Below are 16,115 nucleotides of genomic sequence, written 5' to 3'. Positions count from 1 at the left end.
ACATTTGTTGTTTTTAATTTTCTTCTTTCAGGGAAAAATAGTGCAATAATTTTATAGATAATATTATATAAAAAAAGCAAGAAAGCAGTTGCAAGATCAATCTAATCTGCTGTACCTGTTACCAAGTTGATGAGTTCCACAGCCCAGATTTATGGAAAACTGCATCATATGAGTTACAGTGGAAGAAAGCACAGGAAGGATGTGGAAATAATCGACAGACCAGACATTCATGTTATGCCCCTGATGAGTCTTTTGCTTGAGACAAAACTTGGTTACAGGAGTCTGCATCTCTGGACTAATGACGACAGAAACCAAAGATGGAACCTTCAACAGAAATTAACCTAATTAGGCTTATAGAATAAAGGTAAACATACTACTGAAAAACAGGAAAAATAATTCAAAAGGTTCTTAATGATATTTCTCCATTTCCTACCTTGCATTCTTCATCTTCATTATTTAATTAACTGACTTCTTTCCACAAAACATGAAGACTCATTCAAACTAACTGGATGACCATCAGCACACTAGGAATCAAGGCTGCTGATTTTAAACCCATTAAAGAACAAGCTATGTTTTCTGTGTTCTGAAAAATACTAATTATGATACTTAGCAATAATGGTGCTTTGAAGAGGACATTGTCTCTTAACTCTTCCAATCCACATTAACATATATAATGGAACTGCACATCTGATTTAAATATTCTAGAATAATAGCATGAGTAAACTGGCAAATTTGGAGGTAATGCCACATTGTGTGAAATCTGAGGAAGTGTTCCTTTGATGACATTTGGCCCCTATAGTGGAGCTACAGGACTGGTATTTAAGAGGCCCTATCAGCTTTTAATCTAGTTGATCTGAGAAAACAATTTCAGGATCCCTCTGGGTCCCCTTCTTACATTTTTCCTATTTTACAATCAGAATTTCTTGGTGGGGTGGGGAGTGGGGAAAGCAGGAGATTTTGTTGTTGTTTAATTTCCTCTCCTGGTGCTGTGCAAAAGAGAGCTGATGAAACTGATTATAGTGGAAGAATGAAACTGATTCAACAACAGCTGCCAAAAAATCAAGGTATAGTAACTGAAAAATCCCAACACATTTTTCCTCTAAATCTTGTAATTATAGTAATCTTAGGTGCTAACAGCAGCAAGTGAAAACAATTTCAGACAAAAGTGAGATTTTAAATCAACTTTAATACTAAATTCTCAACGCTATAGCATAGTTCACAACAATATTTTTTGTGTGTGGGTATGTATACACACACAGCCACCCACCCACCCACATACCTTCACAAGCAAGAAACTTTCCTATCTCAGGACTCTTAATTCCTTGCTTGATTAGTGCACATAGATTAGTGAGTAGGGCAGGCAGAAGGAAATGGCTTTGGGGAATAGCTGTTTTTCCAGTCTATGAGCTCAACAAGATGATCTCTTTTATTGGCTAATTCTGGAATTTCTCTGCCTTGGAAAATACAGTTTACATCAGGAGTTCAGATCATTGGTGGGAGCACACTGAATAAAGTCCAGAGAAGCTACCTGTTGTTGCATGGGGCTCGTAAGGGTTTCAAATGAAAGAGAAACAGGCAGAGTTTTCTGGCATTTGACACAGTGAAATATTCTTTCTTCTACTTCCTACTGGGGTGGCTTAACCATATACAGCCTTAGAATTGGTCTAACTTGTGCATAGGCACAAGAGGGGATATGGACAGATGCCCTTCCCAAAACCCTTCTGTGCCCCCATCCCTGCATGTCCATATCTGAGGGATGTTTTCCCTTACAGAGGGACAACTATGAGGAAGCTTTATAAATATTCCTTGCACTCTTGAATTTAGTATTTTTTACTTTCCCCTAAATTTCTCAAATTTTACTTGGAGTTGCACAAACTTGACAAAATTCAAGATGAAATTTTCTCTGGTGTTCCCTTGACAAATCATGGGAATGGAGAATTTTCTGCAAATCACAAATGATAGTCAAATATTTTTGGAGGCAACAAATACAGCACGTTCTTTTGAAAGACAGCCTCAGTTTTCACAACAGGACTGTGAGTTATTATCCAGTGCCAGCTTGATATATCTGACATGCTTGCTGCTTCCCAAAGTCTGTGAGCAGAACTAGAATGGGCCATGTTTTCCGTGTTCAGAAAATACTTCCACTGCTAATGATATGGCCATTGTATGTCCCCATGCCTCTTCCTGACATACACATGGCTATAATAATAATAAGTTTTTATAATCTTTACCTACTACCTTCTTATTTGGTTATTATCCCAGCACTAAATTAGCTATCAATACTGCTCACAATACTAGGGAAGCAGAAGGCATTTCAGAACTGTGATGGTTAAGTACCGTTCAATAGTTCAACCTGTGTATACATTAACTGAAAAGCTTATGTTTAACAATACCAACAGAATTCCATACTTGCTATGGACAAGTTGGCTTTAACGTGCATATGGTCTATATAACATCTTTAAATATACTTACTTTATAAGCAGCATAGGTCAGGGTATCAAGCATGATGTGCTCTTTTCTTCCTTCAATCTTGGCATAGAGGATAACATTGTTTTCATGGGGTTCTCCAGAATCACAAGTTCCTCCTTTACAATCCACATTTGGGGAAAAAAAAAGACTAATTGAAGCCATGTTATTTGAAAGCAGTATCACATTAAATTCCCATAATTATGAGCATGATTACTTCCAAACGTTATTAATTTAAAGTCTGAAACAAAAGAACACAAGCCTTAAGGAAGTAATGCATAAGAACTGTTTGATCAGATAGGTCATGCCAGAGATCAAGGGATTGACAATGTAAAAGCATGAAATAATTATGTTTTAACCAGCTCATTAAAATAACTTCTAATAAAAAGTCATGCCAAAAGCTGTGTTTTTATCTGTACCTTTTAAACCCTATTTATTTGGAAGTGGTCTTCTTAATATTTAATTTCTCATCTCTCTGGTACAAATCAGTACTTCTACTTATGGTATTTACATTATGGGTAGAGACAAAGGCCTGGGGCTTTGTCTAGTGCTGTGCAAGTAGAGGCCATGAAGACTGTGCTTGGCCCAGCTGGTAGAATGGCTGTTCAGTACCAGTTTTTCCAAAAGATATGAGGGGAAATGCAGAGAGGGGATAAGACCACAGTTATTCTCTCTTCACCTTTCCCACTAGCCAATAAATCTAACTTGGTACATTAGGGTGTACACCTGGCCATTTCTTCAAGAGTGGTGTTGTTGGCACCTTCTTTGTCTGTCTTTGTGCCTCTCAAAGAGAGCAGCGTTGGGGCACTGAATACCAGTGGGCTGGTGCCACAAATGTCTGTGATCCATACAGATACAACAACAAAACCCTTAATCAATATTGTAGAGAAGTGCCATGTGCAACTGTCACTGTCACTACTTCCACTAGGGAAAAAGATAACAGGCCCAATTTTTACTAAGCAAAAACCCATTTCCCAACGGTTGGGAGCACAGTCTAATGATACAATAGAGGCCTGGGAGTCAGAAGGATTTCTGTGTTACTTCTGTGCCCTTTCACAGCTGGGGTTTTAGATTTTGGATAAGCTTAGGTAGATGACCTCTGCCACGTGTGTAATGAGCACAATGTTTATCCAAGTCACAGGCTCTGGTGGAAAGACAAATTCGTATTTGTAAAGTGCTTCAAATCTCTGAATAAAAGATCACCTGAATTCAAGGCTGATGCATTAACAATGGTGGTTCTCGTAATGCATTTGGGATTCACAGAGATGAACTGGGTTTTAGTCCTATGTCCCAGAATCTTCATCTGGGAGAAGGGCTCCAGTCAGTTCTCCCAGCTTGATGTGGATAGGCTCCCTTCATTCCCTTCTTCCTCCCTTTCCATATTCAGCTGTGATTACATTACTGCCAGCCAGAGACTGAGGGAAGCACATCCTCTGTCTACTTCTCTTCAGGCGGACAGGCAGGCATGAATTTGCTCTCCGCTGGGATGTTGGTAAAATGCATTGTGCATCTTGCACAGTGTACTTCATTCTCTTGTATCACTACCAGGGACTAAACAGGAGACAGTTTTCTCCTTTGGAAATGGACAGATATTCAGTGGGGAAAGTATCTCATATCTGGAGAGGCCAAGAGACTTGTTAAGCTTCTATAGAGTTGTAGCTAAGGTGTTAAACTAGGGCTGTAAATACCCTTTTTAGAGTTACAACAGCTTCTTAAACAATGTGGATACCAAAGACTCTACAGTTTGTTGGCCTTTGGTACCCTGAAAATGAATATCAAAACAAGATATTTCTCACTGGAAAAGGAAGTTTTGTGCTTTCCTGTGTAGTACTGGTATTGCAGGTTGGTTTGAAAAACAGGATGATAAAACTTTTCTAAACCTTCTATGAGACATTAAGGTTACACATATGAAACATGACAGTTGTCTTTGCTAGCAAAGAGCCAATTTCGAGGGTATAGTAGGCAAAGAGAATTCTGAAGAGTTTTATATGGTTCACACCTTTGAGGTGACTGAAGTGTGAAAGTACTACAGTATGTGCTTTTTAGAAGCCTTTGTAGGCCTGAATGTTTATACCACTGTTAATTTAATTTATAAACAGGCACAACCTAAACTTTTAATAGGATCTTCCAATTTCTCCACCACGCCTGCTGAGCTGACAGCTTTTCTCCCATAGTTCAAAAGGTTGAGAAACATTTTTTTCCTGTTTCTCTTGCAGGTGTTGCACTGCTTGGGAGAGCTGGAAACAATTCAACCTCTCCTTCCTGAGTGGTACTAGTAATTCATGTAAGATAGGGAAGATGTGTAGCAATTTGGACAACAACAGGACTTCCACTTTATTCATTAAGTGTTTTTTCTTGTTGATTCAAAAGGTTGCTTTAAAAAGGTCATTAATTCAGTCCCTGCTTCCTCCTTTATTATCCTATTATTTTTCACACTTTAAAAAACGCAGCTAAATACTTACTTGAGAGAATAACCTTTGGATGCAATTTCCTTTATTTATACATGTCCTGGAAAAAATACTACAAAATATTGAAACATTTCCCCATACCCTACAAACACTTATGTGAATTAGGACTGGTGACAGCAAACACCAAATAAAAGTTGTACTGATACCAGCATCCTTATTTAGGGCGGGAGGGGGAGGGGGCAGAGCTGTACCTGTTTTTATTTCATTTTCTTTCCCCGGCAAGCTTCCCCTTCAATGGAAAGCTCAATGGGGAAGGCACATATGATCATCAATTGACCTAACTAAGGCAGGATGACTGGGGCACCAGTCCCAGTTGCTGATTTTGACAGAGTGCCAGAACACTGACCACTGTGGGCCCGGCCCAGCCACCACTGCAGGTCCACTCATCACTGCTGCTCAGGCCACAGAAACTGATTGTTACACTGCTGAGATCAATAGCATCGCTTCAACACTTACAATAATGTTTAATGTGTTTCAGAATGTGTCGTGTGGACATTCTGCACTTGCACTGAATTTCACTGTCTGGAAAGACACTATTGCGGTAGTGTTATTTATATAAGGAGATTGTATCTCTAAAACAAAACATTCTCTGAATTAGGTAACAGAGGTATATCTTACCTTTAGACAGAATTAATTAGGTCTGATTTTCTACTTTGCTACTCCCATCTTACATTGATATGACTGTTGAAATCAACAAGGCTACACTGGTACATAAACTGAATAGCACATCAGTGTATTAAATCATCAGCTTTATAAAAGACATTTAGCTTCTTTTGGTTCAAGTTGTACAACTACACATTTATTATTCCATTCCAGCCTCACACACTTTGCAGATCCTTAATATGTTTAAAAGACATACTCACCCATACTGAAATAAAATCTCAGGTTCCCATAACCAGTCGTGTCCATATAGGGAGTACATATTTTTCTCTCTCCATCTCTGAGAAACACTATAGATGAGCCTGATTCCAGAGTTCCACATTCAGTACCAATGACAGCTCCAAGTATGTCCCATCTAAATATAGTGTGTAGGGAATCAGATGCATAGGTATGCTTGCAAAAAATATGTTCTAACAGCCTTTTTTCCAGTTTTATGAAAAGCAGGTTATTCAAATATGGTTCACACCACAAAATTAGTTATACATTCTATAACAGTCCCTTAAATTCAATTAGCTTAAGCAGCACAAATTAATGTATACATTAATGTATATATTAATGTGAAATTGTAATTACATTTTTTTAAATATAGGACATGAGGTTCAACAAGGACAAGTTCAAAGTCCTGCACTTAGGATGGAAGTATCCCATGCACCAAGACAGCCTGGGGACTGAATGGCCAAGCAGCAGTTCTACAGAAAAGGACCTGGAGGTTACAGTGGACAATAAGCTGGATATGAGACAGCAGTGTGCCCTTGTTGTCAAGAAGGCTAATGGCATACTGGGCTGCATTGGTAGGAACAGGTTACCCAGAGAGATGGTGGAAGTTCCATCCTTGGAGGTTTTCAAAACCTGGCTAGACAAAGCCTTGGCTGGGATGATCTAGTTGGGGATGGTCCTGCTTTGAGCAGGGGGTTGGATTAGGTGACCTCCTGAGGTCCCTTCCAACCTTAATTTTCTATGATTCTATGAAATAGTTTTGATATTTATTTTTGCTACCAAATACTTATTATTTTGTACCTCTAGAATCTTTATTATTAATTTGGTAGCAAAAGAATAAATACAATATAATATAAAACTAATGCATTTAATTTTGCCTAAGTTAGGAAGTGTTTATACATTAATGTAGCCTCAAATAGAATACTGTATCTATTATAGCTCCTAAATCAGTGGCCCCCAATGTTTAAGACCACGTGCATATAGTCCTGGCATCTGATCTTTAATCACGCAGCTTACTTTAAATTTTGTGATCATAGACTGTGTCTCAGGGCACTAAGATGCCCTGCTCCTAGAAGAGCAGGAACTGGCTGGGGAGAGCCCAAAGAGCCAGGCAGGAGCCCAGGTGCAGGTTGCCTTGGCAACTGGCTAAGGAGGAAATTAGTCAGCACCTATACCTGGTCAGCTGGCAGGAAGGGGCAGGGCCTTGGGCCCATATAAACCCCAGGCTGAAACTAAAGGAGGCAGTTCTCTGCTGATGGCTAAGGGGGAAGGAGCCCTCTGAGAATGAAAAGGGAAAGAGGCCTGACTAACCTCTGCTCCGAGTAAGGGTTAAGGGGCAGAGCACACCTTTGCTAGCTTGTGTTAAGTTATAGCCCAGGGGCTTATGTTTTGTTTCTAGTTTTATAACACAGGTGGCTTGGGTGAGGCTATTTGGGGAAGGTGGAGGCCTCACTGGAGGCCCAGTGCAGTGTGGGGACCCCAGCGCCAGAGAAGGTGCAGCATTTGGGGGCACGGAGACCCTGGTGCCACAGCGGGCGCGGAGACCCCAGCACCAGAGAAGTTGCATTATTTGGTGGGGCCCAGACCCCGTGCCAGAGAGGGCATGGCATTTGGGGTGCAGAGACCCTGGCACCACAGAGGGTGCAGGGACAGGGCTGTGGAGAGCCCAGTGAAGACAAGGGGCTGAATAACAATGAGGCCAAGGCAAGACAATGCTGGTACCATCTACGAGGCTTGGGGTGTAGTAAAGGGGCTGTTAGAGCCATGCATAAAAACCCATAAGGCTAGGGTGCCCCTGAAACACCCAATGCGAAGCAAGACCCACAAGGGGTCTGGGAACCCACAGAGTTCAGTAAGTCCATCAAACCATGTCCAAGAGGACTTAAAGGTGGCCTCCCTATTTCCATCTTTATCATCGAAGATGTGGTAGGCAAGAACGGATGGTGCCCATTGGGCCTAAATTGGCACAGTCAAGGGGCCTTAGGAGTGCATGGCCAACCTTAAGGACCCCATCCCATGACAGACTGGAATACATTTTCTGATGCTGGGAAAATGATTTAAGTTAGGACAAAGGGGTGATTGGGCAGCATTGGGGGCAGGGGTCTAGTGGGTTCATGGGGCAGGTTTGTTGGCGGGTCCAGGGGTGTTAGTGGCATCAGAAAGACTGGCAGGTCTGGGGAGTGGGGTCGTGGACTAAAGGTAGCCTGGGCAGGGTGAAGGGGTAAGAAAAATGCAGCCTTGAGGCTGGGGCATGTGACAAGCTTTCACAGCCTGGGGACTATGATCTGAACATGTTGACATTTGGTGGGCCATTTGCAGATGTTCCTGGGAAATGATTTACACTCATGTGGCTCACTTTAAGCCACATGATTGTAGATCAGGTCCTGGTCATGCACATGTTTACCAGTGCTGGGAGCTGTGGTGGGAAGGCAATCTAAGATGGGCTGGGAATGTATTGGCGAGTCTGGGAGCAGTTGGTGGAATTGGAGGTAGAGCTGGGGTGTCCACAGGGACAGTGGTTTTGTAGGTTTGCAAGGAAGGAACCAAGGAGCTAAAAACAGCCTGGTCAGAAGGGGTGCAGTAGGAAAAGCACAGCTCTGGGGCTGGGATGAGCAGCTGGGCTTTTCCAGCCCCAGGGCTGTGCTCTGAATGTGTATGGACATTTGGTAAATCAGGCTAACGTGCACCTCTCAGGTGAACATTAGATTGTACTGGCTATTTTTTGCCCAGTCTAACCTCCCTGAACTATGTACAGTTTGGCATTTACAGTGACCTAACTCTATTTAGGTCAATTTAAGTGTAATACCTGCAAAGACCCTTAGATTTAAGACACCTTTCAGAAAATACCAGTTCTTAGCTTTTACTTGTTTTTGACCACAGAAAAATAATACAGCAATTCTTCAGTTTAAAAGAACTTAGACCACAATAAGTCAGAAAATTTTTAACATTATGGATTCCTATTTGAAGGCTCTGGGCTTATCTTGTGAATCATGTTTGCACACCTACTGGTGCTAACATTGTGTGACACCCCAAGATCTCAAAGGATCGCACAGTAGCATTGCTGTACTACATAGTCATTACATATGTAGGTCATAATTGAAGAGGCCTTTTTAATTTTTTTTTCAGTAGCACTAAGCACTTAGAGAGGGGAAAAAAGAGATGCCTTGCTCCTCAAAAGGATAATATGATCCATTTTAATTTTTTTTATATAATCACTTGGATTCTGATCCAACTTACATGCTGATTTTATTCCAGTAATGAATAACTTTCAAAAACAAACTACTACTACTGACTAGCCTAGGCCATTTATTATACTTAATACCTTTTTTTAAACCTTTCAAACTATTTCAGAGAGCATGAGTGGTATTTTCTTATGTATTGAGACTTCTATTATTGATTTCAATGGGAAAAGAATTAGGCCACCACTGTGAACATTTAAAAATCCCACTTCTACCTCTTGCTGGTTCACAGAGAAATGCCAAGAAAACAATGAGATAACATTTATTTAAATGCTTTTGTGATATAAACATAAATGTGTAATATAAAGAACAAATTACCGTGTAAGAGCGTAACTAACCATTTGGCTGCAAAATTATAATTAGTCTATATTTTAATAAATTAAATTTCTATAGCAAGGCATTTGTGTTATGACATGGATTTAAATTTGACTGAAGCACTTAAGTTGTACAGGCATTTTAAAAAAAATTGTGTGATATGATGCAAAATACAATTACCTGTCTTGAAGAAGTGTCTCTGGGGCCCAATACAGCTGACTAATTAAACAGTTGAGCCTATTTTGACTCATACAAGGAAATCGTACAATGGTTCATTGGTCATCTCTATACACCATTTTACCTAATTAAAATGGTCTCCTAACTGACCCAGAAAATAACTAGGGGTCATGAAAGATTCAGATCATGACTCTTTCTAGGAATAATTTCTTTTTAAACAAGAATTCAATATGAAAAAAAGATCTAAAACTACTCTGGTATTTTTATAAAACTACATCCAAACTGTCTTTGAAAGAAAAAATGGAGTAGGAATTGTGGTTAACTTATCATCAGACTACAGACATGTAGAACCCCTCCGTTAAACATAATATTGCTCACTGAAATCATTCAATGTCTCATATTTTTTAAATGATGAAAAACAAATAATAAGAAAAAGCACTGTGTTGCTTTATGAATCTAAATACAGTCTACAACAGATAGAAGCACACAGCATAATCATGCACTGGATCTGTGTGAGAAGTCAATGGGGTACTGCAAGGGTCTGTTCACAGGGACCCAACTGCATTTGTGTATTGAAAGGGGAACTGAATGAAAATCCTTTATGTGAATGAAAGGATTCATTCTCCTATAATCAGGGACTATTATCAGTATATTTTGTGAGGGGTTTAATGAGGACGGGATTACTTCCCTTGCCTTAACAGACAAAAGGAAAACTCTATTGACCTCAGTTGGATGAGAGTTACATCAATAAACACTGAGCACTTAAAGATTTAATCTTTGAATATACTTACTATAAAGGGAACAACTAGTAGCACTCTATGTATTTTGCCAGGCCATATTATCTATCACGAAAGATTCTTTTGACTTATTCCTCAAAATTTGGCTTTTGATCTACCTTTTTCTTTCTTCCATGAAATTCTGATCAACTTTTGCTGTGACATAAGATGCTTAAAATATTCAGTTAACTTCCCTGACTTATTTTTCACAGGAAAATGTTGACAGTGCACCAAATAATAAATAAAACACAGAATAAAACATGTGCCAAGTGTCAAAGGTCCAGATGCAGGTTGGTCATCTAGGTCTCAGAATTAGTTATCTAATGTCCTGGGAATTAGGACAAGAATCCATCTCATATTAATGGAGCTTAATTTGGTGGGGAAGAGGCTATAGAAGCTGATACTAAGTCTGTATACTTTGGATTGAAGAATTTAAATAGTATACCCAAGCTTCATGTGTCTAGAGTGTATTTCCCCTGCTCTCTTCAGGGTTGCACTGCCCCTCTGCTTCAGGGGCTTGGGCTTATATCTCCTTGGGCTCCTCCCCTCCTGGTCAGGTGCTCTCCTGACAGGCTGCAAGTGTGTCCCCTCAGCCTCCAGAGCAGTTTACTCCCATTTCAACAGCCAAGTTTTGGTAATCCTCCTGCTGCCTGACCAGGGCTCTGCCCGACTGTCCTACTGCTAGGCAGGGAATAACCAGCATGAGGCAGGTTTCTGGTTCAAATAACATTAATGTGCATTCTTCCCCCACCTGGGGACATCCCTGTAGCAGCTTCTCCCTTAAGGTAACATGAGCCCCTGGCTCCCCATTACATGCCACCAACTGCCTCTAAGGTAGAGAAGTTGCACAGGCAGTTGGAGATTGCAGTAGTATACCTCTCTCAGCCTAGCATCCTGACAGCAGAGACCAGAACTGACAACTCACCCTTCCCAAGGAAGTGCTGCAACAGTAATGTAACCATGCATGGGTTAGTGGGACATTAGCCCCAGGTGCTGATTTAGTGTGCATCATGGCAGCAGCCATGTGCAAGGGGTAAAATTCTCAAGAGTTTGGAACACCCTGACCCAGAGTGCCAATAGGTCAAAAAGTCATATTCCAAAGTCTGGTGGTTAGGGCACTCATGGAAAATGTGGGTTCAAATCCAGGCTGAGGAGGGCCTAGAACCCACTGTTTGGGCAAGTACTTTAACCACAAGTCTACTAGGCTCCACCATTCCCATTGCAAGCACTACAATTCCCATGTTTCATGGTATCTTTTGAAACCCATTTGCTGGTAAGATTAGGACTTTATGAATGAGCATGCCCAATGGACAATTTGAGTCAGGTTCCTAACCTCTTTAGAGCAGCAGAAATTCAGATGCAGCTCTGTTCTTAGTGGGTTTTTATTGGACATCTCTAGGCATCAGCTGGATGCCTCTATCTTCCTGCATGTATTCATTTTTTTGCATGTAACAATGCTTTCTGGAGTAAAAAAAAGACGCCACCAGAGTGTACAAACTAAAACAGATCAAGAGATAATCATCTGAACTGGGAAACCGCTCATAATGAATATTTGTTGCCAAACCCAAAAGTAGACCCACGAGTTCAGATGACATATTAGCACATATTTCTTACAAGGTGTGCTTGATCTCAGACACAACACTAGCAGCATGTGATTTGGTAGCTGCTAATGAAATGATGTGTTTTTTAAGCTCAAATCAGCATTCAGATGAAACGCATATATTATCAGTGTATGTTTTACATCTGCCCTGGGGCTACAGTAACTATATAAGCCTCTTTTTGTACAGAAAAAGCCATCTTAAAAACCACATGCAAGTTGTTGTTTATTCTGTCAGAGTGTATGTTCTTTGTCCAGATTTATGCCTTCACTTTGCAAAGCAGAATTAGGATAACTTTTACAGTACCTACCTCTGCAATGAGACAAAGAATATCAGATGCAACCCAGGACTTATTAGAACTACAGAATAATTTGAATTGGCTGCAAAAATGCCTGTATGTTGCAAAATGGTTTTCAGAGTTAGGAAAATGGATTCAGGGAATTAACACCCCTACCCCCTCAAAAAACACAAACCCCCAAAACAAATGGACTCAAGCTATATGAGATGCACAGAGAGAAGGACAGTGTAATGGCATTAAGCTGAAAAGAGCCACAATGCATTATCATTTAGCACACATTTGCCCAAGTTACATTTTTTTACAAAATGAGAAAAAGTTGTTGGGACCAAAGATTGAATTGGAACTGTTTGAAAGAGGCTGAATTTTAATGGTGACCACTGTGCCTACAAAATACACAGATAGGCATTGAACAGGCATAGAAGGAAAGTGTATGAAGTTTGTACATAAAGTGGCTTTTTTGTGGCTCGTAAAATTCCTTTCCCATCACTATCTGAAATCTCAGGATAACAAAACCGTTAGTATAGGGCTAACTGATCCAGGCATCAGTTATTTTAGAAAGGTATCTTCCCTCCTACAATTTTAGAAGTGCCAGTCATTGCTGTTTTTTTGAAGGACCCATGCTTTTATAATACTATTACTTTTTATTTTATGTAGTGTGGTCATGATGCCACCACTATCAGGAGATTCAACACACCCCAAATAACTGCTATCATACTTTTCATTACCCAGATTTACCTCAGTTCCTACTGTACCTGTTCATATCTGTCAATCTTTATCTTTCTCCTCATTTACAACTGAAGAGTCCAATCAAGCAAAAATGAAAACTCTATGATCAAGCACTTGGCCTCCTTTTTTTATAACCACTATATCTGAATATATATCATGAACAACAGTGATTGAAAAATCCCATCATATTTTTGCACTCGTTCTCTACAACTTTATCTGACATATGGTAGTAATTCTACTCTCCTACTTGTAGCCTATACTTCTTCCAGAATGTCTAGTGCATAATACTGACAACTTTGTTATACTGCACTTTATGCTCAGCAACAGGAACTTTCCCCTGCAATACAGGAAGATAATCTCTGGGGCCTGGTGATATATTCTACTTTCTGGACTTACAACTTTTCTAGCATCTACTTTTTAACATGTGTCATGTGGATAGCCTCTTCTTGTGCACCCAAAAACAAACTCAGTGTTTAACCTTTCTTTGACCAGCCACATGAAAATTGCCACCTCTTTTTAATTTTTTTTCCCTAAAGTATCTTTCTCCCTATAGTTTTTCTGTCCAACCAGTTCTGACTTTTCAGTTTTTGTAATTTGTCAACTGACTTACTGGATCTGGATCTAAGATCTAGTTAGTCCATCTTCTCTCTCATACATAGTTTACTTCCATTACATGCTCCTGTTCCATGATATTACTATGATAATAATACAGAGAAGAAGCCTAGATTATGATTAGGACACCTGGTTATTACTTGGGCATGTCCACACGTGCGCTTTAAGGAGCATTAGCCTATTTTAATGTGCATTAGAGAGTCACTAAAAACTGTGGTCACCTATATATGGGCATCAAGGCTGCTCCAACACACTGTAAATACTTGACTAATCAAGTCTTCTGGAGCATGGTACAGTAAAAGCTCTGTTATCCGGCATCCCCAGGAATGGGGGATGCCAGATAACAAAATATGCTGGTTAACCGAGCAGCCTGAACAGGCGTCTTTGCCTGGTGGGGCTGCTGCTTCTCCCGCCATGTCTGGGGCGTTGCTGCCCCTCCTGCAGCATTGCTGCCCCTCCCACAGGACCTGAGGGCCCCACGGGACAGGGAGGCAGGCCCCACGTAGCCTGTTACATCCCAGGCTGTGGAGGCTCAGCAGTGCAGGCTGCTTTGCCCCAGGCTGTGGGGGTTCGGAGAAACTGGAAGTGCCACAGTGGGCACTTCCAGTTTCACTTTACCTTGCAAGCCAACATGCCAGTTAACAGAGCATGCCGGCTTGTAAGGTGCCAGTTAGCGCAGCTTTTACTGTAATTACCGTGCTTCAGCAGACTCCAGCATTATGTGTATCAGTGTCTCCATGCTGAAAAGTGGCAGTGGGGGCACTTTAACTAAAGCTCGTTTTAGTTAAAGCACCGCTGCCACCATTTTTCAGCATGGGGACACTGATACATGTGATCCTCTGGGCACTTTTAATTGGAACACCTCCAAAAGCCACTTTAGCACCCTTCCTGCCTCCCAGAGCACATGTATAGGTGCCCCATACCAGGTAGTTAATGCACCTTAAAATAGGCTAATGCACATTAAGTGTCACTTAAAAACTGTGCTCTTTAGTTAATGCACATTGACAGGCTAATGAGCATTTTTTTAGTACCTTACAATGGAGGTACTAGATTTAGTACACATTTAAGTGCGTTAATGCATGTGTAGAGAAGCCCACTGTGTAGATCCTTCATTAAGTATGATGATGCCATAGGTCTGATAAGTAAGTTTAGGTCTATTAAGCAGTGTCATTTTGTCTCAGTTTCCCCATTTGTACAGGGGAGGTAACAATATTCATTCTGCTTTTTGGATGAAGAGTATTATGTGTGTGCTAAGATTACTATTGTTCTCACAGGTACCATATTTACTTGAATACAGGATGACCATGATTACAAGATGACCCTCCAATAATTAGGTTCTGTATATAAAAAAATTTATCAATTCAATATATTTTCCAGGTATAAAATCTAGTAATTGGAGGTTTGCCTTGAATTTGTTCTCCTCCCACTGCTACAGCTGGGAAAATAAATCTGGGGAGTCAAGTAGCCCCAGGTTCCCCTCATGGAGGGCAGGGCCACACTAACCATGTGTGACAGATTGAGAGAGAAGCCAAAAGAAGGATTCTGGGTACACTGACTGGGGCCTCATTTGGTGATGTTTGCCCAATATTTAAGGCTAGTATAGGACCAGGAATCACTGGAAATGGGGAAGAAAGACTCAGCTCAGCTATAAAAGTGAAGAGCAGGGATCCAGGTTTTTTGTTTCCTGTTTTCCCCTTTAAAGGAGCAAAATCCAGGAAACTGCAGGTTTCCCCTTTAAGGCTGGTAGAGTGCCAGCCTGCAAGGGGCTGCTTAGGGATGGGGGGAGCAGAAGGAGAGCAAATCACAGGCAGAGAGCAAAACATGCACATGGCAGCTAGGCAGCATGGTGGAAAGCAGTTCCTGCAGCTCCCTGCAGGTAAGTCTATGGGGGTGAACGTAGGCAACATGGGTGCGGGTGAAGGGGACATAGGTGATGCGGGGTGGGGGAACATGCCCCCCAGATATCTGCGCCCCCAGAAGGGCATGTGGCTGCAGCCTGGCTGGACCAACACCAGCAGGAGCTGCCTCCATGGCCCAGTGGGCAGAATCCAACCAGGGAGGGAGCACATGACACCAAAATAAGGTGCCCCTTGCCTGCCTGGCAGCAGTGAGCGGGGACAGAATTTTGTGCTGCCACCACCACAGCAACTCACCTTGGTGGCCATGGAGGCAAGGCTGGTGCAGTGTTCCCAGTGGCTGCATGGAGTTGTGTCCCTCTACTGCTGCCGGGAAGGCAGAAGTGCCTCACCTTGGTGGTCATGGAGGTGTAGCACTCTCTCCTGCACTAGGTCCTGCCTTCTGGGCTGCAGAGGCGGGTCCTACCTGGTGGCAGTCCAGCCAGGCTACAGTCCCATGTCCCAGTGTGAGTGCAGAAATCGGGGGAGGGGGGCGGGGGGGGGCACATGCCCCCAAACACATCACCAATGGCATCACCTATGCCTACACATCCCATCTTACCAACACACCCACCCCTTGCCTCACACATCCAACCTCTGCCCAACACACTGGGAGGCTGGGGTCTGGGGGCAGCGGGTCAGGAATGAGGGGCACTGGCAGGAACAGGG

General features: G+C 41.6%; 1 protein-coding gene across 1 annotated transcript in view; it reads right to left on the bottom strand.

The window, feature by feature from the left end:
* The window catches only part of RELN (reelin), a gene marked incomplete at its 5' end in the record, with an annotated part of 668,605 nt that overhangs the window by 191,411 nt on the left and 461,079 nt on the right, over nucleotides 1–16,115 (bottom strand). Inside the window, 3 exons of the mRNA XM_019509331.1 lie at nucleotides 116–324; nucleotides 2,473–2,585; nucleotides 5,798–5,949. Of these exons, the coding sequence (XP_019364876.1) occupies nucleotides 116–324; nucleotides 2,473–2,585; nucleotides 5,798–5,949 (474 nt within the window). The remainder of the gene's footprint in view (nucleotides 1–115; nucleotides 325–2,472; nucleotides 2,586–5,797; nucleotides 5,950–16,115) is intronic.

Source organism: Gavialis gangeticus, unplaced genomic scaffold, assembly GCF_001723915.1.
Source record: "Gavialis gangeticus isolate Ggan-Ray unplaced genomic scaffold, GavGan_comp1, whole genome shotgun sequence".
NCBI classification, from domain to species: domain Eukaryota; kingdom Metazoa; phylum Chordata; order Crocodylia; family Gavialidae; genus Gavialis; species Gavialis gangeticus.
This window is presented reverse-complemented; position numbering and strand designations above follow the sequence as displayed.